General features: G+C 37.1%; 1 protein-coding gene across 1 annotated transcript in view; it reads right to left on the reverse strand.

Annotated features, from left to right (window-relative positions):
* Window positions 1-25,716, reverse strand: part of TBC1D23 (TBC1 domain family member 23) — a 66,517-nt gene that overhangs the window by 30,622 nt on the left and 10,179 nt on the right. Inside the window, exons 3-8 of the mRNA XM_081758731.1 lie at window positions 24,414-24,618; window positions 15,449-15,572; window positions 13,564-13,688; window positions 7,545-7,695; window positions 5,720-5,959; window positions 1,531-1,744 (exon numbers count right to left, since the gene is read on the reverse strand). Of these exons, the coding sequence (XP_081614857.1) occupies window positions 1,531-1,744; window positions 5,720-5,959; window positions 7,545-7,695; window positions 13,564-13,688; window positions 15,449-15,572; window positions 24,414-24,618 (1,059 nt within the window). The remainder of the gene's footprint in view (window positions 1-1,530; window positions 1,745-5,719; window positions 5,960-7,544; window positions 7,696-13,563; window positions 13,689-15,448; window positions 15,573-24,413; window positions 24,619-25,716) is intronic.

Raw genomic sequence — 25,716 nt, forward strand, 5'->3', positions numbered from 1 at the left:
GTAATGGATCCACTTCTCATCACCCGTAATAATTCGATGCAGAAACCCCTTTCTGCTCTGTCGTTGAAGCAGCAATTCGCAAATGGTTTTTCGTCTTTCAACGTCTCTGTCTTTCAATTCATGTGGAACCCAATGTGACATCTTTTGAATCATTCCCATGGCTTTCAAGCGTTTGGAGACTGTTGTTTGATCAACGCCTAATGCTGCTGCAAGTTGTTCCTGCGTTTGACACGAATCCTGCTCGAGCAATGCTGTCAATTCTTCGTCTTGAAATTTTTTTGGCTGTCCAGCTCGCTCTTGGTCTGCCAAGCCGAAATCACCACTTCTAAACCGTGCAAACCACTTCTGACACGTTCGCTCAGCTAGAGCATGGTCACCATACACTTCCACCAAAATACGATGACTTTCAGTCGCAATTTTCTGCATGTTAAAGTAATGCAGCAGGACACCCCGCAAAAACACTTTATCAGGCACAAATTGCGCCATGTTCACTTAACTACAAACTGGTGTTGTTGACGCTTTAATCCACTGCCCTATACTACGAACGATACGCGATGACAGGGGTTTGCAACACATGTGTGGATACACGGAACTGTGGGACGCTTCGTTCGTTGCGCCATCTCTTGTCCACCCGCACGAATTAATTCCTAGACCAAATATATTAAATGGGCTAGTAGGTTCAGAATATACATTGCAATCGATGTATGAATAAAAGTATGCTAGTAAAGGATACATGTAAGTAAGTGTAAAATGTAAATAACCTACTGATCTACTAAAATTTATCTTATGCATTAGTATTGTTTTCTATTATGTTCACAACGTTTCGTACATAAATCATTACAAGAATTCTTAACATTTTGTGTCGGTGTTCATGCATACTCTGTACGCCTCAATGATTGACGCGTCAGGGATGGTGGGTAAGTACGAAAGCAAGCTCCGCATCAGTTCATTTTGGTTTATAATTGGATTAAGAGCCACATTTATCTTTCGTTCTAACCACTGCCGCCTGCAGAGTTAAGTATTCATTTTTACTGACCACTAAATCCATTTTTAAACACAATATTAACAGCCCGAACATGGGAAATCGAACCTAACCGGTCATAAGTGAATTCTTGAAAAATATATTTTTATCTACTATTCTTCACACGATGAGAAAATTTTTTCTTCTTTGTTTCATTTATTCAACAACAACCACTATCACTGTCATCACCTCCATCTTTCTCATATCCTAGTGGTTATGGGAATCAAAACACTGTACATGTCTAGATGTCTGAAACGTGCTATTGCGTAACCGAATAAGCGATTCTCAGTAGGAACACAGGATTTTTCGCTATTCATCCAGCATTGCTATTAGGAAAATACCAAAACTAGGAGATCGCGAAACGGTTTAGAAAGACAAAAATAAATTGCAATCGGACCCGATGTTCTAACTGCATATCATCCAAAAACAAGTAGCTAGCCAGTCATAGTCGTTTATAGTGGATGGTAATGCCCAGGAATTCATGGTTGCAGAAATAAGGGATATCATACCTTGGTAACCTCCCATAACCATGCTGACGTAGTGCGTATGCTTTTGTAGAAAACTAGCGACCACCATGTGAGTGTACTGATCTTCCTCTTCTCTTCCGGAACCAAGGAAACATAAATGTTCTCCACCGGCCGCAGATCGCGCTGCAAGAGCTTGCCTCTGAGCCGATAATAGCCCCTGTACGGCAGTTGCGAAGGCAGATGGCTCTTGAAGCATCTGAAATAAACAATGACAAGTAATTAGTAAATGACCGCCACGAACACACACTGAACAATTTGAAGCTCACCTTCTGTAGCAGAAAATGAGCAAATTTGTGGGGATATATTTCGAAGACATCGTATTGCAGTTTTTCCTCAGGCCCACAAAGTGATGTAAAAAGTATTTTAAGGTGCACTGTTTACGAAACTGCTGTTTACGCTAACTTGTGACTGCTAATCATATATTGCATCAAGCGGCAGCACATTTCAAATAGACTTCAGATCATATTCAAAATACAATTTGCTTATATGTTGTCATATATTGTCATATATTGTCAGAAATATCAATACCGAGTTAAACATTTGGTACCTCGACGATGGGACTATAGCTGGAGACAAGGAAGATGTCCTCGAAGCTTTGTCCAAGATTCGTACTCAATCTCGTGACATTGGATTACAACTCAATTTCTGCAAATGTGAAGTCGGTTTCCTGGGAGTCTCAAACGAACAGGCCAACATCCCTTACTCCCTTTTCAACGAAGTTGCACCTGGAATTCAACTTATATCATCCGACAGAGCCTCCCTTTTAGGTGCAGCGCTACACACTGATACTCGACGCATTTTGTTATTGGACAAGATATCTAAATTAGATCTCTTCTTCACTCGCCTGTCAAAGTTATCTACCCACTCAGCTTTTTATCTCCTACGGGCCTCATTAGCCATTCCAAGACTGCTATATTTCCTTCGTAGTTCTCCATCCTGGCATGAGACAGATCTTTTGGAACAATATGATGAATCCATCCGACTTGGCCTAGAATCTCTTCTAAACTGCTCTCTCACAGATAACTCATGGCTACAAGCATCTCTCCCTGTGGATCACGGAGGTCTAGGAATTCGTCGAGCCCTTGACTTGGCTACTCCATCTTTCCTTTCATCCATGTATAGCTCTATGCCTTTGATCACTTCTCTTCTTCGCAAGGATATTCATCAGGATTCGGAAGCTGAGATAAATGATTGTATCTCCTAGTGGATATCGTGCGGCGGACTCGATCTACCTGATTTCGATAAGAGAAGTTTTCAAACTTCATGGGAGGCTCCTCTTATAGACTCCAGATTATCTTCTATTCTTCAGTCCTCCACCAATCCTGAAGATAAGGCACGTCTTCTTGCCACTTCTTCCCCTGAAGCAGGTGCCTGGTTACAAGCTATCCCATCTTCTTCCCTAGGGCTGCATCTTCCCGACGAAAGTTTTCGAATCGCTTATGCGTTACGTTTGGGAGCAGATGTCTGTGAACAACACCAGTGCCCTGCTTGCGGAAGTTTAGTGGGTAAGAAAGGTATACATGGCCTATCATGTGTTCACAGTGCTGGCAGATACTCTCAACACTCCACTGTTAACGATCTCATTATGAGAGCCCTCATATCCTCTGGAACGCCTTCCGTGAGAGAGCCAATGGGGTGTAGTCGCTCTGATGGCAAGAGACCTGATGGAATGTCTTTGGTGCCTTGGAAACGAGGGAAGGCTTTAATATGGGATTTCACTTGTACCGATACCCTAGCCCCCTCTAATCTTCCTTCATCTTCGACAAAAGCTGGGAAGGTTGCAACTCGCAGAGAATATGAAAAGAGACGAAAGTATAGCAACCTGTTGGACAAATACCACTTCGTCACCATAGCCATTGAAACTTGTGGGTCCTGGGGTCAGGAAGGTCTAAACTTCATTAATGAAGTTGGACACCGTATAGCTATTAACACAGGAGACACCCGAGCTTCATCCTACCTTATACAAAGGATAAGTATGGCTGTGCAAAGAGGGAACGTAGCAGCGATGCTAGGAACTCTCCCTCCGGGAAAAGCTTTGGACGAAATTTTCCTTTTGTAATCACTCTCCTCTCACCAAACTCTCGAAAAAAAAATATATATTATTGTGTATTTAATGACTTTAGATTTCTGGAAACAATGTGTGCAGAATAAAGTAATTTGCTTATAATTATGTTTCAAGACGCAATTTTACTAAGAATTTAAGTAGTAATAACCAATAATAGCTCTTCGCAATTACAGGGATTTGTGTAAGCGACTACTTTAAGATGGGCATAAATTGAGATTAGGACTATACTTCCATACAGATGTTCCAAATATTCTTCCTCTTTATTCAGTCTTTCGGTTAGTGGACAAGAAGAAGAAATCACGTTGAGTATACAAGAGAGGACTGCCACATTTAGGAAATAATATGGCAGATGTAGTAGTTTCCCCTTATTTACCATATCCTACTGTCCCTTTCGTGCCTTTCTCTAGCTGATTGATATCAAGATTCACGGATCTTCCAGAACACTAAAGGGAGTAGTTTAATCATTTGGATCCTTTCGACTTCACCACACTATTCGGGTGACTGGATGTTGACTGAACATCAGTCATCACGGTTTCTAACCTGATTCCTGTTGGGAAATCCCTTGCACCCTTATATGACAAAAATAATGGATTTATTGTGGTTATTATAAGTCAACAATTTATCTGATCAGCAATAACTAAATTATCTTAATAATGAACTAAATTAAAATTAAACATTTTCTAAAACCAATCACTATTCTGTAAGTATGATTCAATGTTGTGCTATGTAAGAAAAGGAAAAATAATAGGGCTAAAAATATTATAATATTGTATAGAAAAAATGTAATATTGAAAAGAGAGAAAGTTATTTAATAAAGAGAGTATATAGAAATTGATTTGCTTCCATGTAGATCTTGATAGTCGTTTTCACTATCGATGTAAAGACACGGAAGACTTCTTTACAGCTGTACCGTGAGCACTTTCCCCAATTACTAACAACTCCCACAGATCAGCTACATGAAAAAAGTCTGCTTTTAAGTTCAAATGTATAGTAGTCCACTGTACTGGCACCAACTGTCCACTGTTTTCATTGGGGTGTTATGGAAGACAAAAACTGAACGAATCCCGTACGCAATTTTCATTTGTAGAAAACCAACAAACACTCTGAATGTGACAGCGCCTTATATTTATGCAGCTCCATTCGATATGCCTTCTGTCCGTACAAGTGAAGGTTTCTTTTTAGTACGTACTTGTGAATATATGTTCCTAGTAACATGAATAAGAATAATTACTTTTCATTGTCCCTCCCCTGGACACACAAGATATGTCTCATTTCACACTGTAACAAAATACTAATACGGTCATGGCATTTTGCGGAATATTTTCATCTTTGCTATTACATCGACGACTCTATGTTATTACCTGAAACTTCCCACAAGATTCGGGCAAATTTGTGACTTCACTATTGTAATATAAACTTCTACATATATCCCGCAACTGATACTCATACACCTTTACTGACTTTATCTTGTGTAATGTCTGTAAATGTAATCCCTTAATGAAAGGCGTAGTTGACATGCAATAAAATAAATGCTTTGTTCCTTATATTGCGTTTATCTCAATGGATCCAATACATATCAACCACTATAAAGTTAAGTTGATAATTACATTTGGCTACAAGCTATCCAACAGATTCTCAGAAACAGTAAATCTGGAAATTCTACGCAGCATCTGCCTCATCTGTTTCTTTGGAGTCCGTTTCGAACGAGGTTTGGTTGATGTCATCAGCTCAGAAGTCCGTCCAATATAACATCGCCCCACTACCTCACGACATCCATGCTTCTGGCACTGTTTGATTACACTAAAACAACCTAAAATGCAATGGGAAGTGCTATCATGCTATCCTCAGGTTCGATGCACTTTCGGCGACATTAGATTCCATACAGCACAAACATTTTGATATTAACACACCAAAAATTAATGTGTGGCAAAGCATCGTCATTCTCCGTTGAGCCTGTGCTGCAGGGCTGCGTTTAAAATTCAAGTGAATCAACCTGTTAATAACAAGTGATACTTTGAACATGGTTACACTTGATTTAAATTTTAAATCGTCTTTACATTTCGTTCAAACTATGAATAAACTCATAAAATGCTTTTATGTACTTACAAGATTGCAGTCGAGATGAAAAGCTGTGGGCAAATGTCCAGCATTGTATTGTTCCGCAGGCCGGCAATCCACGAGAAAGAATCTGACCGACTCCACATTATTTAAACTCTGATTCGACTCTGCGCTTTCAATTAATTCTTGAGCTGATACAGGAAGACAGAGAGCCTGCGAGATGCTCAAGGTTTCGCTCATCTTACTATTCGTACTTCGATTTCGTTCGAACAAAGTGTCCATTAGTTCCTGCAATAAATACATTATCATTTCATTATTCTAGCGTAAAAAATATATTGTAAGAGTCAAACACAACTATGTTATACGTGTTAGAAAATCTGTTATCTACATTTTCTAAAGATTTAACTCATATATATCAATTGAATATAGTCTGATACAGAATTTCTAGTTTTACATTTTGTGGCTATGCTCTGCAAGCTGAAAGTAGACGGATGATAAACGCAAGTGTATGGTCGAAAGGGCCATGAAAACATGACGATGCCTACCACAAACTCACATGACATCGGATCAAACTAAGGATCTTTCACACGTGAGATGTTTGATGTGTACCAAAGAACACTCGATATATTATAGCTAAATCCCAATGAGAAATCAGTTTATGTTATAATTGTGGTTTTTCTATTTTTAATCGATGCATAAGTTACGAAGGACGATATATTAAAGAATTTTTATCTTCTTTATGTTAACCCCAACATAGAGACGTAATACATACTTTTTACCCTATATAAGATTTCCAATCACTTACTACTCTCGACACTTGATTTACTTATAATTCTCGTACAAACTGTTAATATATCCTTCTCATCAGAGACCTATTACTCTAATATTATATGAGCCCCCCCGCTGCTCTAGTAGTTGGCGCTCGTGCTTTTGCTCTAAAGGGACCCGGGAGCATTAAATGCATTACGGGGTTTCGCTTCCACTTTAAACTATTGGTCTACGTCTCTCATAGCCTCGGTGCTGAAAAGGGACGCTAAACTTATATATATATATATGATACCATAATTAGATACATTTATAACTTCAGGTAACCAGCGATTGAAAATATCCGACAACAAATTATCTTTATTAACAATTCAGACACAACATAACAATTCTTTAAAATATCAGTATATTCTGCCCATTCAAAACACTTATCGCCTAATAACAAAACTACCTCTTTTCCTTCAACGGTTGCCACGGTGAATATTACATTGACAAAGTTGTCGTCTTACTAACAACTTACAATATAATTTTAAGTTACAAATGTGGTACTAACAACATAAAACAACTGTGTATCATAAATGTTGTATCATGTTCCTTTTCTCGTATTTTTTCAACAGGCACACAATTCCACCGAGAGACTGAAGTTCAGGGATTTTGAGAGATATGAGCTCCTGTAACAACATAGAGTTGAGTTGATTTTGAGTTTAACGTCCCGTTCAGCAGCTAGGCTATATGAGACATGGACCTACTGATTAACGTGGAATCCGAACCACATAAGCTCCCACCGGGAATCGAACCCGGGTTTCCCACGCCAAAGGCGCGTACGCTAACCGCTTAGCCACAAAGGAGTTCTCTAACAACATAGAGACTCGTACCATATTTTCTACGTGAAAGGGCCAACTACTTTCTGTTTTATGTGTGTTATCTGTGGGAAAGGAAAAAAAAATTACTATCAGATAAAATAGCTTACATATTATCAATTTTCAACTGCTACCCCCAAATCATATTAAAATTTCTTACATTTAGGTATAATAATAATCTCTTGAAGTTGTTTCAAGCGAAATAAACTTATACAACACCAACAAAACAAAATTAAAATTATACTCACTTTTCTGAAAGATATTGGCGTCTTAAGAGAATAATATTGTGCTAGAGAACAGAAATCCGCAACATCGTCCGCTTCAAGAGCACAAGGCATGGAAGATAACGTGTCTACGATAGATTGTTTACTTTCATCTTTCATTTTAAGAATTTGTTCCCTGTTGTAGATATTAAAAAAGGAAAAATAAAATATATCCATTTTGAAATATTTGCACATAAGAACTTGCTAAGCTAGAAAGAATAATTTATAACGAATGACACTGTGAAATTCGCGTTGTAGGTATGTACATAAAAAGTACAATACCCTAATAAGCAAAACAAAAATAAAATAATTTTAAAAGAAAATTACGAATAACGGCCATACTCACAGGAAAAATACAGTGGAAATTTTTAATATACAGAGCGGTGCAGAAGTAGATATACAGTTTATTATTTATTATTTTTCAGATAATTATAGCTGGTAATTTAACCATCCATGAATGGAAGTGAATAATAAAATATTGGAAGACAGAGAATGCTGAAAAGTTCGATGGAAATGGGCTACAGAATTTGATACACTTCCACCAACTGGACTAACAATTTATAGATTATGCCATAAATTTAATTACACTGTCTCCATCTGTAATGCGCCAAAGAGTGGTTGACCGATCAGTGTTACTCTACCCAGGACAATGAAATGTTAGTTGAGTAGGCATTTATCCAAAACCCAAAAATATTAGAGAACTTTTCTCGAGAGTTAGACATTCCCCGTAGATCTTTGGGAGTCTGATGCAAGGTTTAGGTTTGAAAATGTATAGGCCAACATTAGTTCATGGATTATTAGAGGATGATCCAGATCGCCGACTAAATTCTGCGAGATATTGTTGAATGCAGAAGACAAAATGATGGGATCATTTGGAGAATGTGCTGATCAGACGAAAAGAATTTTGTACTTTCAGGCACTGTTAATAGGCATAACTGTGTCTATTATGCAACAGAAACCCCATGTAACACTTTAACAATATTCAAATCAATTTGGAGTTACAGTTTGGGTGAGACTTTCACGTAAAGGGGTCATTAGGCCTACCTTTTTTAAATAGAACTGTTATCCACGACCTGCATTTTAACATGCCACTGGACACTGTTATTCCACAATTATGGCGACATGATAATAACGACCTCTATTTACAGCAAGACAGAAATCCTCCCCACTATGTTTTAACAATGCGCGAGTTTCTTGACAACGAATTACCCAATAGTTGGACAGGTCGATGAGAGCCAGTTGAATGGCCACTACAACCACAAGCTGTCAAAGACAAAGTATTTTCGATGAAACCACGCACTATTGATGACATGACTAATTTCATACGAGAAGATTTTACTTAACTGTAGTTCCTATATCACCCTGATTCTGACCTCATAGTTACTGTTTTTCCATAATCAAGAACTCATTATATAATACGTAACTACTATTAAAGACAACAATAATTCTTAAAACTGTGTACCTACTTTTGCACCCCCTGTATTGTTCTTACTTAGTGATTCAAGTTTATAACCTGAAATGACACAAAAATAACTTCTTTATATACATATGAACTAAAATGGTAAAAAAAAAATAACTTCTTTATATACATGTGAAGAATTACGAAAATTTGCAGAATATAAAAACTGTAATTAACTAAACAAGATATGTGGGACATACGTCAAAAACCCTCAAGACTTATTTTCGACAGAAGATTCTATCTTGATGTCTTAATGGTTATGTTGAAGAAAACCATGCCATAAATCCAGGAAATATTACTCCCCTCCTCTTATATATATATATATATATATATATATATATATATATATATATATATATATAGGGTGTCTACTGAGTTCCATTTTCAAAATTCCAGTACCTAATACAATGATTTTTTTTTAAAGTCCATTTGAAATAATCACACTCTTGATGTTTGTAATTGTTTTATATTATAACTTATACATTATTCCACTCTAAGTTATAATGCAAGATTGTTATTACCCTGGGCTTTTGAAGTTCAAAAATCCAGGGTAGATTATAAAGAATGGATCAAAATTCCAGAATATTTCCATTATTTTTAGTATCAAGATTAAATTCTAGTATAATTTCAGTATTTTCAGTATCAGTAGACACCCTGATATATATATATGTGTGTGTGTGTGTGTATTATTAACACAAATCTTAAATATTCAAAATGCATTGAACAAATTTTTAATGAGTTATTAGTACCTCATATTCAACTACAGAAATATTCAACAGAGAAACACAGTTACTAATATACACGTATATATACATAATCAGAACCATCAAAATCTACAAATTATTTTTTTTTAATTGCACACATTCCATAAAGAGCAGAAGTAGAAACTGTAATCACTGACAAATTTCTGGATCATCCACAAGATGTCACTGCATATGCTACCGACTACTGTCTTTACACGAATATGACTGAATTGCATATGTTGTATAATATGTATATTTTATATTTTATTGCAATTCCATTACGAAACTGATGTTCGACAAGAATCCAAGCTATTTATATCATTTATTTAATCGAACCAGGAATAAATATACAAAAACTGAAATTTTTCATTACGTGCGAAAATTCTTAATCTATAAGATTTAAATTCTCATTCAATTCATTAACGCACTGCTGAAACGTTGGCACTCAAAACTTCTAGCTCCTTTAATATATTTCTGTATTATGAAGTTCGTAATTAATTATCATTCTAAACAACACCAGTAGCGGAAGTTCGAGACTTGGGAATCAGCATATGGACCCCTAATTTAAACTGAGCACAGTTATTTGATTGTTATTCGAAATTCATCTCCCAAGGTGGAAAGAGAAGTAAATCAATTTTTGAAGGATAGACTGATAAGGGAATTAATTAGCAATAGCTGAGTTACTGAAGTAAGAGACGCATAATTCAGTTGAAATTATATAAAATTTAAACACCCGTTCGTTTATATATATACCGGTATATTCAACTCCAAAGGAGGACAGAGAGACAAACTGATTTTTCAAGGTAAAGCACGTTTCTTTAGTATTAATATCGGATAAAATGGCACGAAATTTAGTATTCACGGGTATTCAACGATATAGAACACAAATACTTCATTTTCTTGCAACAATTTCTGAATTCCATTAAGAAAGGGAGACGAGAAGAATTTAATTTTTGTTGCACGTTTCTTGGGAACTGACGAACTTAAACAGAATTTGGTACTTTGTACTATTTTGATTCCTCATCTAATTCCTACTTTGACTGTGGATTTGTTTGATTAGACGCTGTAATTTGTTAAATACCTTAACTCTTCTCATAACTTTCTCTTTTTGAAAAATCATTCCGTTGATATGTCCCTAATGTTCCCTCGTTTTGGTTGATTTCTCTTTCGGATTTATTGAATTGTGACATTTTCTTTCCTTGCTCACTGCAACATTTCCTATTCTTAATAGGTTTATTGACGTACTTAAGGTAAGGGAATACTATAGTATGAGGTACTACTTCAAGTTTTAATTTCCATTTTGATCTACACAGCTTAACATTATAACCATTGTAGTCATATTTTTATTATCAATTCTTTTGAAAAGTGATACCAACAATTAAAAGCATTTTCTAGTGTTCTTTTTGTCTTTCTTAGGCATGTTTGAGTCTATTTTTCCAATTCCGCTTTGTCACTTGGAGGGGAAAATGAATGAGCTTCTTTAGGATGCTTATAACCTATCCTAAAGAATAGTGCAAAAGAAGTCGAAATTTCGTGCCAATATAACACAAATGATTTTTTTTTTTTTTTCGAAAGAATAAATGTACTTATTATTTTTGTTACTCACTTAATGTATATATTATAGTAGACTATCCGGCCAGTTCGGAAAAAAAATCTCCTTAATAAATGAGGAATAGCACTTTCGCAAAAACGTCACTTGGAGAAGCAGACATCTATCGAGGACTTTTTCAAATGATTCCTTTTTTAATTAGGCCTTCCTTTGCATTTGTATAATAATTTATCAATGCCCGTAAAATAAGTTTAAATAACATGAATCAAGAACTAGGGCTACGTTTTACGTTAATATTTTATTTTATAATCGTACATATATATAGTGTTTCCTGCAATTAAGTTAGACATAATAAAATGTATGTTAAAATGTGTACAATATTTTTATTATTTAATTTCCTTTTCTGTAATAAATTTTTAAAACGTACAGTTCTGTACATAACAAACATATAAAAATTACTGGATTAAGATGTTAGACCATATGAATAAGCGCGTAGTTTCGTATAAACAGCGTGTTTTTAATTGTATAAGTGGCGCAGAAAGTGACAATTATAGAACTTCGAATCCCCCTTCCTTCATACCAAGCCGGATAGTCAGTAGTTTACTGTATATCTCTTTATGCTAACACCAACACTTTCACAAACACCAACTACCTAGTTCTATTCGTTATGTCTATGAACAGATTTCAAAAAGGGTCTAAACTTAGACAGGTCATATACTTAATGTACTGGAGAAGCACACACATGTTGTGTTTAATTATTGACTTGATTAAATAGCGCTTCTTTACCCAACTCTGTTAATCTAGTCTTTTATACAGAGTGTTTGAAAACAACACCGACAACGTTTGGGAGGTGATTTCTGACACCAAGATAAGACAAAAAGTATAGACCATCCTAGGTGCACAAATGCTTCCTTCCGGAGTTATAGGCTGTCGAAAACATGAAAAAATTAACTTTAAAGGTCTATAGCTCCAAAACTATGGGACTTGCCGTAGGCGGGTCAAGACTTCACTTAGGAACTAATATGTGCTCTATCCGAAAATGGATGTTTCAGAATCCTGCGGTATTTCTACAACAATTTTTACAGAGGAAGTTTGGCTACGAGCATATAATTTGAAGTAGTCACCAACCACCTCTGTAAAAATTGTTGCGGAAATACCACAGGATTTTGAAACTTGAATATTTGGATAGGGCACATACTAGTTCGTAAGTGAAGTCTTGACCCAACTACGGTAGGTCCCGAAGTTTTAGAGCTATGGACTTTTAAAAATTCATTTTTTCCTATTTTCGACAGCCTATAACTCCGAAAGGAAGCATTTGTGTACCTAGGATGGTTTATACTTTTTTTTCTTATCTTGGTGTCAGGAATAATATCCCAAACGTTGTCGATGTGTTTTGAAACACCCTATATATATATATATATATTAATATTAAATTTTCAACATAGATGAAGTTCGGACCTGGGGTGGTTTTTATCATTTCATTTTGACGCTGCAACTTCGGGGAGACATTTATAAATGATCAAAGTGGCTGTTACTAGTGTCGAATCCATAGTTTACGGAGTCGCTTAGATGAACAGTGGCACTTCCGATGCCGTTTTATCTAAATTCAGCCCAGCAACTTGGGGAAAGGGATATATATATATATATATATAAATGATCGATATCAGGGAGCGCTTCAGTAGTAGTAAAGAATGACTGACTAACGGGACACATTACTAATTCTTATTTTAACCCAGCAAAGCGTGTAATTGACGCTAGTATCACACTAAAAATACTATTCTATACGCACTTTCGCAAAATGTTTAATCCGATAGGGAAGGAAAACGTTAGGAAGAAAAGAAAAGAAAAGAAAAATCAAATAGAAATTAGCTGTGAAGCACTAAGGAAGATTTATTATATTTTTAACAAGGGAAATCGTGCTATATATAATATTTAGAAACCAGAATAATATACTTATTAAAAAATAATAATAATAAAGTTGAGCTATTCCCAATATCTTGGAAAATGAATGGAAACCATTTATTAATCATTATCTCTGAAAGCATTCAAGTTACCAAAAATGTTTCAATTAACAACTTGTATTTTGTAGACCAAGGATCTCACTCTCAATAATTATGACGATTAAGCATGTGCACATCATGTTAGTCTGTTTTGTAATCACTGAATTTTGTAATTACTGAATTATTATAAATTACAAAATTGTGTATTTTATTTCTACTTGATGCACTAAGAATTAGTAAGAAATAATTTTACCTTGCATTGACTAGCATAACCAATGCCAGGAAGAAAATAAAAAAGGGATCCGCCTGTTGGAAATAGAAGTCCCACATACTAAGAATAACTTGTAGATTGCACGTTGCAGCGAACAGGGACTGAAACTGGAAGTATAAACAAAATTTTTAGTAAATCTGCCAAACTCGTGCATTATTCACAAAACCATAAAATTTACACTACAAAGTTATGAATTAAGTCAAAAATCAAGTATTTTCATTACGTATTTTGCCTCTACTTTTATCCCAGGTAATTGTGATCATCTCACAATCAGAATTTCCGGATGTTTTTCAATGTTTATTCACGTACTTTTGTTTCCGTAAATCACATGAATCGTAAACCATCATGAGGTTTAAATAAATACAACCGTGTTACTTCACTTCGCGACCCATTTCTGATGATCAACTACTTTTCTATCATTTGATCTTTGCAAATTATTGATGAAAAGATTGCCCTGAGAACAGTTACTAGATTCCATAAACCCTTTGTTGATAAAGCTGGTGCGGACGAAGAGTTAGGAGCTGTGGGTTTAACTTGGTTTAAAATTTAAAAAGCTTCAAAACTCGACTATTTAAGATCGATCATGTTCTGGAAGAAAAAAGTGACTGAGAATCCAAAGTTCGTACACCAAGTAGACTCCAAAGAAGAAAGCACCGACTGCCGCCTGAATTCAGTCTGCAGGAACTGGCGGTCGAGCCCTGGAGCCTTTCGGAACCGATGGTCAAACGAGAAAGATTCAAGCAGAAGATATTGGGTATGTGGAGAAACTTCAAAGGTGTTGCACTTGGTCACGCCACCAACGCTAAACTTTACTCATAACAACTTGATCGACTACCGGTATTTGAAGCTCTGGCGCGAAAGTACTCGGATTTAGTCCATAGCGACAGGCCTTCTTCGGACAGTATAATTCTCCGGCCTATATTGCCACTGTGACCTATCCAGAAAATCCGAGAACTGGAAGGAATTAAACTTTTTCCCGTCCAGCACATTCACACGCGCTTACACTAAGCGACTACCATTTAATCCGTTTGATGGCACACCTTCTCTACAGAAAAACTTTTAAGAACATAAGGGGTAAAATCGGAGTCCAAGGGTTATTTTATCTTTATGCCCGCTACGGAGTTCCACGCTGGAATCTAAAATCTGGCTCAAAGATAGTTAAATGCTGTAAGGCATGTAACAGCCTGTACAACTAGGAGGTAGTCTCTGGATTACCATGCAATTCACTAACCATGTGCAACATAATTCTTCCCTAGGTCAACACATCCTTGAAGTCAGCCTTTACCAATCCAGACCACAAGGGTAGTGGGTTTAGCGTTTACAGTTAGCCAGATAAATCAGCTCGATTCTTGGCCCAATCGCTTACTTTCATTCTTTAAATTTCAATCTATCTATACGTATAAAAAATAAAAATGATTTATTTATTTCTTAATGCATATAAAATCTCCATTGGCTTATTCCTATTGTTCCAAATCTCAGATATGTAGCCTAAAAAATGTGACCATAAATACTAAATAAAAGATGAAATACTTTTCTTTACAATTTTTGCCTACCTCTCTGTTGCTAGTTTCAATTCGCATGAAAGCTTTCAACATTCCTATCGTATCAATTAGTATGTATTCAAATACATTTTTCGTTTTTTGCCCTCTTTTTATTATTATTATTATTATTATTATTATTATTATTATTATTTTGTAACCTGTATTGATATATTTTACTCTGACACCAGGCTGTGAACTTTTCACGATAGGAAAATCACTTTGGCTGTTTCATCTTCGTTTAAGCATTAAAAGATTTCTATTTGGAAAAAAAAATCTCCATGTATTGGATTTCGAAATTCATTTCCTACTCACACATGTACACTTACCCAGGACAGACTATATAAGTCTGGTCCAATTTTCTTCGTATCGAGAAATGAGCAGAGTTCAGGATCATGATATAGAAGAAGAAGACGAAAGAGATGGAACGGGCTTCCATTTTTATGGCATTCTCTGTAACGAACAAAATAATATAAAAATATACAGAATTTTTACTGCAATATACACATAGAATGTTTATTATTATATTTTAATACCGTAAGGTGTACATATATATATATATATATATATATACTATGTGATCAAAAGCATCCGGACACCCCCCAAAACATACGTTTTTCATATTAGGTACATTGTGGTGTCACCTACTGCCAGGTACTCATTATCATCAGCGAACTCAGTAGTCATTAGACATCGTGAGAAAGCAGAATGGAGCGCTCCGCGGAACTCACAGACTTCGAACGTGGTCAGGTGATTGGGTGTCAAGTGTGTCAGAAGTCTGTACGCGAGATTTCCACAATCCTAAACATCCCTACGTCAACTGTGTCTGATGTGATAGTGAAGTGGAAACGTGAAGGGACACGTACAGCACAAACGCGTACAGGCCGACCTCGTATGATGACTGACAGAGACCGCCGACAGTTGAAGAGGGTCGTCCAGACAATCACACAGGAATTCCAAACTGCATCAGGATCCACTCCAAGTACTATGACAGTTAGGCGTGAGGTGAGAAAACTTGGATTTAATAGTCGAGCGGCTGCTCATAAGCCACACATCACGCAGGTAAATGCCAAACGACGCCTCGCTTGGTGGAAGGAACGTAAACATTGGACGATTGAACAGTGGAAAAACGTTGTGTGGAGTGACAAATCACGGTACACAATGTGGCGATCCAATGGCAGGGTATGGGTATGGAGAATGCCCGGTGAACGTCATCTGTCAGCGTGTGTAATGCCAACAGTAAAATTCGGAGGTGTTATGGTGTGGTCGTTTTTTTCTTGGAGGGGGCTTGCACCCCTTGTTGTTTTGTGTGGCACTCTCACAGCGCAGGCCTACATTGATGTTTTAAGCACCTTCTTGCTTTCCACTGTTCGCAATTCGGGGATGGCGATTGCATCTTTCAACACGATCGAGCACCTGTTCGTACTGCACGGGCTGCGGCAGAATGGTTACACGACCATAACATCCCTGTAATGGACTGGCCTGCACAGAGTCCTGACTTGAATCCTATAGAATACCTTTGGGATGTTTTGGGACGCCGACTTCGTGCCAGGCCTCACCGACCTCCAACGATACCTCTCCTCAGTTCAGCACTCCGCGAAGAATGGGCTGCCATTCCTCAAGAAACCTTCCAGCACCTGATTGAAAGTACGCCTGCGAGAGTGGAAGCTGTCATCAAGGCTAAGGGTGGGCCAACACCATATTGAATTCCAGCAGTACCGATGGAGGGCGCCACGAACTTGTAAGTCATTTTCAGCCAGGTGTCCGGATACTTTTGATCACGTAGTGTATATATGGCAACACTGGGTGCCACTGAATAACGTACGCCAGCCTGTCAACAACACCCTGCCATTTAGTTATCATGAATGGTTAGAGTGGTGCGCAACGTGCTTTCGCGATCTAAATTTTAGATATTCGGCAGAAGACAATCCTCCGGAGCTACACCAGCGTCCATTGCACAGCAAGAAAGTTACTGTGTGGTATGCTACGTCATCATACTTTTTTTTTAAGGGACGAGAAATGGTCATGCGATTACAGTCACATCGAATTGTTATGTCGCCATGCTTGAAACATCTGTTGTGCAACAACTACAGAGATTTATTATTGACACACCCTGGTTGCAACAAGATGAATTAACGTCCCATCAATGTAACGAATATCGATGGCTGCTGTATGCCAATTGTTTGGGAAACGTCTAACTTCGAACGGCAACGGGTCTGGCTTAACATCATTTGACACCTGACAGCTGAAGCCAGTAGATGTACAAAAAAGTAATCGAATTCTTATTAGATAAGGTATTGCGCCGTGAAAATGAACTTTCCGTAAAACTGCACTACATCTTACAATTTTATTTCGATAAAGGATCAAATGCTGCGCAGACCTACGAAAAAAAATGTGCTATTTCTGGGCATGATACGTTATCAAAAGCATCAGCCGAAAGTTGATTCAGTGACTTTCATTCTGGAAATTGTCATGTCCAAGATGTCTCTCGAAGTGGGTGACTAATCCCAGCAAACGTTGAGCAAGACCAGAATGTAAGCAAACATGACCTCACCAATGACCTAAGCATTAGGGTGCATCGAATTTCCACTTTCTTTGAAATCAGCTTACCCTTAGTGATATTTTTTTGCGAAATGGGCTCCATATAACGTGTAAAAAATTGCAAGTCGATTGGTCAATATCTTTAGGTGCCACCAACGGGTGAAAATTTTTAAATTTTGTTAAAAAATAAATGTTATTTTAAAAAATGTAAAATATGTACTTTGATAAAATATGGTTATCCTATGTGGTTTTGTTTCTGTAAAAAGTATATATTTTACGTGCGAAAAATTTCAGCTTGATGAGTCAAGTCATTCAGGTGCCACTAGTGGCTTAAAAATATGGTCAAATGTGGTATAATATGGTCATTTCTGAAAATTAAGTTGCATTGTTTGTGATTCATCTGGATCGTTAATTAGATAAGAACTATTTTGTTTTACATCTGCAGCTCTTTGCTTATTTCCAAACATTAATGTTGGAAATAACCCAGAACTCACCACGAGGAGGTGGCTGCAGTTTGAGGTCCGCCCAACTGTATATACTAATGTTGCATATGGTAATGCAAGTTCATAACGTTACTCTTTTACCTCAAATTGTTTTTGTATTAAATTCTGGTATGTTTTCTCTTGATTGTAGTGTTGCTAGGACAAATCTATGTCGTACTTCTTGCCCACATACCGCTTATATCACTTCTGTCACCAACTTCACCATTCTTTCTACAGCGCGAGTGAGGCAGGGTAAGGATGTAATAGATTCATCAGCCATTGGAGCCGTTTTTACATTTTCTCTTAGCTTCTGCAGGCTCAAGTGTTTTGTCAGTGGTGGTTCTTTCAGCGTGCATGTTGACCAATTAATCTTATCAACATAGTTTGTCGCTTCTAAGTTGATTTCAGGGGCGACGAATTCTTGTATCGGTACGCGATCACCACATTGGGTCTTTTGTCTTGCTTTTAGGACTCTCCTCCAGCCAAGTTCTCGTACTTTAGAATCTTGGTCAGTCAACATTGATAGAAGTAGGTTCTCAGGATTGCCGTACCACGCATTTGTACGGATCACTGGATGAATTTTCCTGTATTTCGCTTCCATGTGGCGAGAAGTCGTGATAAGATGACACAAATGACGAGCTCCTTCTGCACACGATGGATTACGGATCACAGCAAACCAGAGTGGCGCGTAGACCATCATGATGTACTGGACGATGGTTTTAAGTTCATTAGTGGGTTCTTTTGTTCCTACGTGCAAACGTAAGACTCTATTTAGCCATCTGGCTTGATGAATTTTACCAGGCTTCATGTGAGCTAACCCAACGGGGCATTCTCCTGAGGAAACTGCTTGGCAGATATTCAGCAAATATTTTTGGTCCGTGCTTAACATCCTCAGTGAAGTTGAGGTCCCAGTCGACTAGAACGGGCTGAAAATTCTGGAGTGGCAACTCTTCGCAGGTTGGAAGTGCTGATCCTATTGGTTCTCTAAATGTATTTGGTCCAGTCGACTTGCCGTCTATGAATTCAATCAAATGTCAAAATGGGAGCTCATTCGTGTGTATCATACAGACGATTCTCTGAAGGGGTTCGTTCAGGAAGACTTCAATATATGCCATCGCACCATTCTTCCGACCAGTGTTGGTAGCTGTACCGTCGCAACCCAAAAAACCAGATCGGACGGCGGGATATTTTGATGAACAAAGAACTTTGTGATGGCAGCCCGTATGCTCTCTCCTCTTCCAGATGAAGGAGAGACGTGGCCAAGATAGTTCGATCCTGGCTCCTGTAGCAGAAAGTAGTGATCTTCTTTTTTCATTATTCGGTGGTTGATGCCGTCTTTAGTCTCAAGGATGAGAGTCTGATTCTTTCTTCCGTCGAAGTATAACGTTTTTACTTTGGTCGATTCAAGCGATGCGCTCACCTCTTTAACGAAGGTGTTTCCTAAAGATTTCTTCTCTCTCCGAATCTTGCTTTTGTCGATCACCTTCTGCTTATGAACTGGGGTAACCAGTCCGATATCTGCCAAAAGTGACGAAGTGATAATTGCGGTCTGATATATTACATCTATATACTGCATTGGAGAATGTCAGCAATCTAACTATCATTTGTTTAGAAGGGCTAGTCTTCTTTCTTTTAAGCGCAGGAAGAAACTCGAAGTGGAAACTGACTCTTCTCAGGATTCATTTTGTAAAGGTACACTATCGTTTTGTCTTTTGAAACTACTAATTTCATTGGGCTTTGGTTGATTTTTCTGACCTCAATTTTTTCGCAATAAATGTTTGACACGTTTCTGTGTCTCCTGTCTATAAAATCCTGCCATACACATCTGTCGGGTGGTTCTCTGGTCAATTAAAAATTAAACCTTCAATTCAGGCACTTTCTTCTCTCTCGCAGAAGTGTAAGCAACCGTATCGATGCATTTGCAAGAAGCGATATCAAACAAAGTTTTGCTGGCGAACTCCTGGAATTCTGCAACTTTGGAAGAAAGAAAGAAAAAAAAAACGGATTGTCCTTGAACTTTTGCAGCTGACGGATCTTTTTTTGATAATGCAAAATCAACACTATACCCGTTGCTCGCTCAAAATAGTTGCACCGCTGATTGATGCATTTTCCCAAACTTGAATTACTTTCCTTACCATTGAATGAGCTAGCACCTTAGCAGAGTGGTCCTTCTGAGATGCTGCTTCCCATTTCGTGTTCTCTATTTCCGACAAGAATTGCTTAAGAACACCAGCGATTGTTGGAAGCTGATTAAAAGTGAATTCCACAGGGGATCCAATGACATTATGGACAAAGTTCCTTACATTCAAACGTGACTTCTTTTAGGCGACATCTTTACGGACACTTGATAGTTTATTCACCGAAAACAATTTTGAACAGTCAGACACTTTTGTCAACGCAAGACCTCAACAAACTTGTCGCACCATTGGAATGACGAACTGACACATTCAATGACTGCCGACAAGCACAAGTAGGACGCAATCCTTCAAAAACGCACACAAATGCACACGTATTTTCACTTAAACATAATCAACAACGTAAACAGTTTCCACATCAAACACCATTTTTTCTGTCTAGAAAGTGACGGAAAATTACTCCTCATCTCATCTCCAGACACACTAACAAGGAGTCATTTTCTTTTTTTCTCTCTCTCTATCGATGCTACTCCACTTTTAATTTTACGACAAACTAGCTTTTGGGCGACTTCATTCTATGCAGTGCAGGTGTATTATCGAAATGAGTCTTTCTACAAAAATAATTACTTGTTGTTTTTTTTCGCGCTACGAACATAAGGTGGACAACTACCGGTATGCGTCTTATTTGATAACATTCAATCTACTGTAAAGTCTTTTTTTTTTTTTTTTTTTTTTACCTTGATTGCCCCATTTTTTACCTAATTAGCTGTTTATAAGAGACGAAAACTCGATTTTTTTTACAAAACACTGAATAAAATATATTTGGGGGGTTTTGTCCAAATTTTAAGAAGCCGGTAGCACCTGAAGGACTTGACCGATCAAGCTGAAATTTTTTCACGTAAAATATGTACATTTCTACCGAAAATAACTACTAAGGGTAAAATGTTTTCGTAAAAGTAAATATGTATAACATGTTTCTTAAAAAATGTATTTCTTAACAGATTTTTGAAACTTTAGGCCGTTAGTGGCACCTAAAGAAATTAACTAATCGGCCTGCGATTTTCTATATGACATATAGAGACCATTTCGCAAAAAAATTTCGCTAAGGGTAAGCTGATTTAAAAAAAAGTGGAAATTCGATGCACCCTACTAAGCATTCATCACCAAACAGTGCTATACCATTTGCAGAAAGCCTGAAGAAAAAAAAAAAAGTTTGAATATCACATGATTTGACTCAAAAACATTTACTCGATCAAATTTCTATACTACAACTAACGAATTCGAGGCATTTCTGACGCGGTTGATCACGAGTGATGACAAGTGGATAAACTACAATAACAATGTGAGGAAAAGATAGTGGTCGAAGCGCCAAATACTCGAAAAGAAGTGGGAATACAATACCCCGGTACATCAACTATTTATTGATTTTAGAAAGGCTTACGACTCGGTTAGGAGAGAAACATTATACAACGTTCTTACAGAACTTGGAATACCGAGAAAGCTAATTAGATTAATTAAGATTTGTTTAAGTGAATCCCAAAGTAAAGTCCGGGTAGGAAAATTTTTGTCCACGAGCTTCCACGTCGAAAATGGCCTGAAACAAGGAGATGCGTTGTCGCCATTATTATTTAACTTTGTGCTGGAATACGCCATAAGGAAAATCAAAGATAGCAACCAGGGCCTAGAGTTGAACGGAATTCACCAGGTTATGGCATATGCTGATGATGTAAATTTAATAGGGGATGATAGGAGAACAGTAGAAATAAATGCAGAGATCTTATTAAACGCTTGCAGGGACATGGGTTTAGAAGTAAATGCAGAGAAAACTAAATACATGGAAGTGCGTCGGGACCGTAATACGGCAAATTGTGGAGGAGTTAAAATATTAAATAATGCTTTTGATAAAGTGGATACTTTCAAATATTTAGGATCAATATTAACAGACGAAAATCATATTCACGAAGAAATTAAATGTCGACTAAAAGCAGGGAATTCGTGTTACTATTCGGTTCAAAATCTCTTGTCGTCGCGAATTCTGTCGAGGAATTTGAAGCTTAAAATATATAAAACGATAATCATGCCTGTTGTTCTGTATGGTTGTGAAACATGGTCGCTTACTCTGAGAGAAGAACATAGACTGAAAGTATTTGAGAACAGGATCCTGAGAAGAATATTCGGACCCAAGAGGAACGAGAATGGGGAATGGCGGAAGCTTCATAACGAGGAACTACATAGTTTATACGGTTTACCCAACATTGTTAGGGTCGTCAAGTCTAGGAGGCTTAGGTGGGCAGGTCATGTAGCTAGAATGGAAGAAAGTAGAAACGCTTTCAAAGTCTTGACTGGTAGACCCATAGGAAAACGACCATTAGGAAGACCTAGGCGCAGATGGGAGGACAATATTAAGATGGATCTCGCAGAGATAGGAATACAAAGTAGAAACTGGATGCAATTAGCTAAGGATAGAAGTCAGTGGAGAGCTTTTGTGAACGCGGCACTGAACCTCCGGGTTCCATAGGCCATAGAGTTAGTTAGTTAGTTAGTTAGTTAGCGAGAAGCTCCACAGTTTGTAGGAAAGCCTACGCTGACGCCCAGGAAGGTTATGCTGTGTGCCTAATGAAATTGTAAGGGCATCGTGCATCTGGAGCTGAATTTGAGAGAACCTGGCTGAGAGGTATTAATGCATCCATCGTATACGTTGGACCTGGCACCATCAGACTACGATTTGTTTCGGTCTCTATAGAATTTCCTGAATGGTGTTAAGTTAGTATCAAAAAAAGACCTGTGAAACCAAATGTCATAATTATTTGACATAAAACTAAAGAAGTTATACAGTGGTGGAATTATGGTATTGCCAGAAATATGGAACAAGATTATCGAACAAAATGGTACAAATCTAATGTTATTTTCAAATCGCAATAAACATATTCTCAATTTTCACCTCCAAGACTATTTTTTACACATCCTGATATAATAACATCTACAAACTCCCGGAAGTAAAATTAATACATCGGATCAGTAACTTACAATTAATCCTGTATTCGATTTGAAAAGTGACTACCCTCATAATTTGTACCCAGAACTTTCCAATGGAGAGGCTCTTTCAAAAAATATTTCAGTAAGACTTAACTCTTTATGGCTAATAATAAAAGTGTTATTATGTATGTAACTTATATTTATCTATTGATATAATTTCACGAATGCTACTACTGCCTCCATCCGTCACGATATATGTTGAAGAAACTTACGCCAAGAACTCTAAGAAAGTTAATATTGAATGTACAGTAATTGCTAATCATTACATCTTCAGAAGAAAACGAAGTCTAGAAAGAACTCACATAATTTAATTTGTCCAAAACAGGAACACAAATATATTCAAACGAATTTTTTCAGTTTTACGTCCCATGGTTATGTAGGGTACATGAGACGGTGATAACGATAATGAATGAAATGGTAGAAATAAAAGAGAGAAAAAAATGAAATAAAGCGGAAGAAAACGGCGAAACCCGAAGAAAACCCACGCACAAAGTTTGCTCACCACAAACCCTGCCTGCGTGAGCTGAGATCGAAACAGGGGTTTGGCGCACAAAAGGCGAACGCTCTACAACAGAGCCACTGAAGCCCCTACAAAAGAACGATGAGCATTTATTGTCCAGTAAGCGCTCACAGAATATTACAACGCATTTAACATTGACTTATTATATATTTGAGTTCTTGGCGTAAGTTTTTCCAGTGTATACATGACAGTTGAAAATAGTACGGTTCTTGAAATTATATTGAATAAATATACATGCATAATCAGTTTTATTGTTAAGTTAAAATAATGTATCAGACATTTCTCTTATTACATGTTAATGGCCTACATATTTAGAAAATAATAAACTAATCAGAGTAATCTACTTCCTAACAAATTAAATTCTTGTTCAGAAACAAATTATGCATTCAGCTTGATAAGATGTAAAGTTACATACATAATACAGAAAGAAAGTGCGTGCTACATTTATCTCATACAAATCTACATAGAGCAAAATTGATTGATTGATTGTTGGATATCTAATGCCGACATCAACAGCGAGGCTATTTGTCCCCGTCACGAAACACAGAGCAAAGGAGACAGGAGGTGAAATCAAACTTACCTAGGAATATACCGATTTATAATTGCTTCAAATAAATTATAAGTCTCTCCTTTTTGAAGTTTCAAAGCAATTAAAGGCAGAATAATTTCTATCCATCCGTTATTTTTTTGATACTGCAAGCTATTCGATTTGCAGTAAAAAGTTAGTATTGACTCGAGGTCCGATATCACAGAAACTTTATCTTCTTCTTCATTTCCGAGATTATCTAGACAAAATCAGAAAAAGAATTATTAAAATGTGCACATCCATATAAAAAAAACCGCTTATCAAAAATTATTCAGAAAAATAGAAGTTGCAATATTCAGCAAAGCGTACTCTATTTTCTAAAGTAACATATTCACTTTAATTTTTTTTTTTTTTTAATGTAAAATTGAAATTTCTGTAGTGTTCTGTAAGTAGTATTAAGATTTATGTGTTCAGTAATGCATTTTAACAATAACAATAACGATATTCTCATTATACGAAGACGAACTCGTTGAAGAAAATGTGTATGAAAATTTCATCCTATCGATCTTCGCAGTTAAATTTGTAAGTATCACATCAATGCGTAAGTAATGCCGTTTTCTCTTACCATAAAAACATCACCGAAAAAAAAAAGTCATACACATAACCGCAAGGCATCATAATAATAGTCCCTTATTTCCACAATGCTCTGCAACTTTTCAACCAGATGCTAAATCCCTTGCCGACAAAAATCAGTGAACTGAATTCAGACACTATGTGCCGCACATCTTCAGCGGTATATTTCGAAAAGGGTGGTTTTAGAAACTTCGAAATAGTCTGAAATATATTGGTGCAACAACTGGTGAATACGGCGCATGGGAAGTTTTCCCATCCAAATTCCGGAAACGTGACACAGGACATTCTTGGCAGGCACTGTCCCTATGGATTATCATACCGTTGCGATTCACCTGTGCAGGGCATTATTCCTGCAATGTAGCTCGTAGCGGATTCAGCTGCTAACAAGATGTCTGCGGTGAGTATTCGGTTCGGTGGCTGAAGTCCAAAACGGATGACGCTATGCATGTCCCACCAAATGCACAAAGTCGCTTTATGGGAGTGGAGGTGCTGTTCCGCCACCGTTTCTGCCGCAAACCCTTTCGCCACAAAATTTCTGGTTTAATAACTATGATGTAGTATCTTAGCTTTGTATTAATGAAAATAGACTTTTGTTGTATACATCTTTCCGTTAGCTAAAATGCAAGTTCGAGTTTTCTTACTCTGACTAGGTTTGCTTCTTTGTCCAATGCACCTGGTTGGAATACTTCATCCAGATATATGAATTTAGCAACTGTGATTATTG

The sequence above is a fragment of the Thermobia domestica genome, chromosome 5, assembly GCF_964235325.1.
Source record: "Thermobia domestica chromosome 5, izTheDome1.hap1.1, whole genome shotgun sequence".
Classification (NCBI taxonomy): domain Eukaryota; kingdom Metazoa; phylum Arthropoda; class Insecta; order Zygentoma; family Lepismatidae; genus Thermobia; species Thermobia domestica.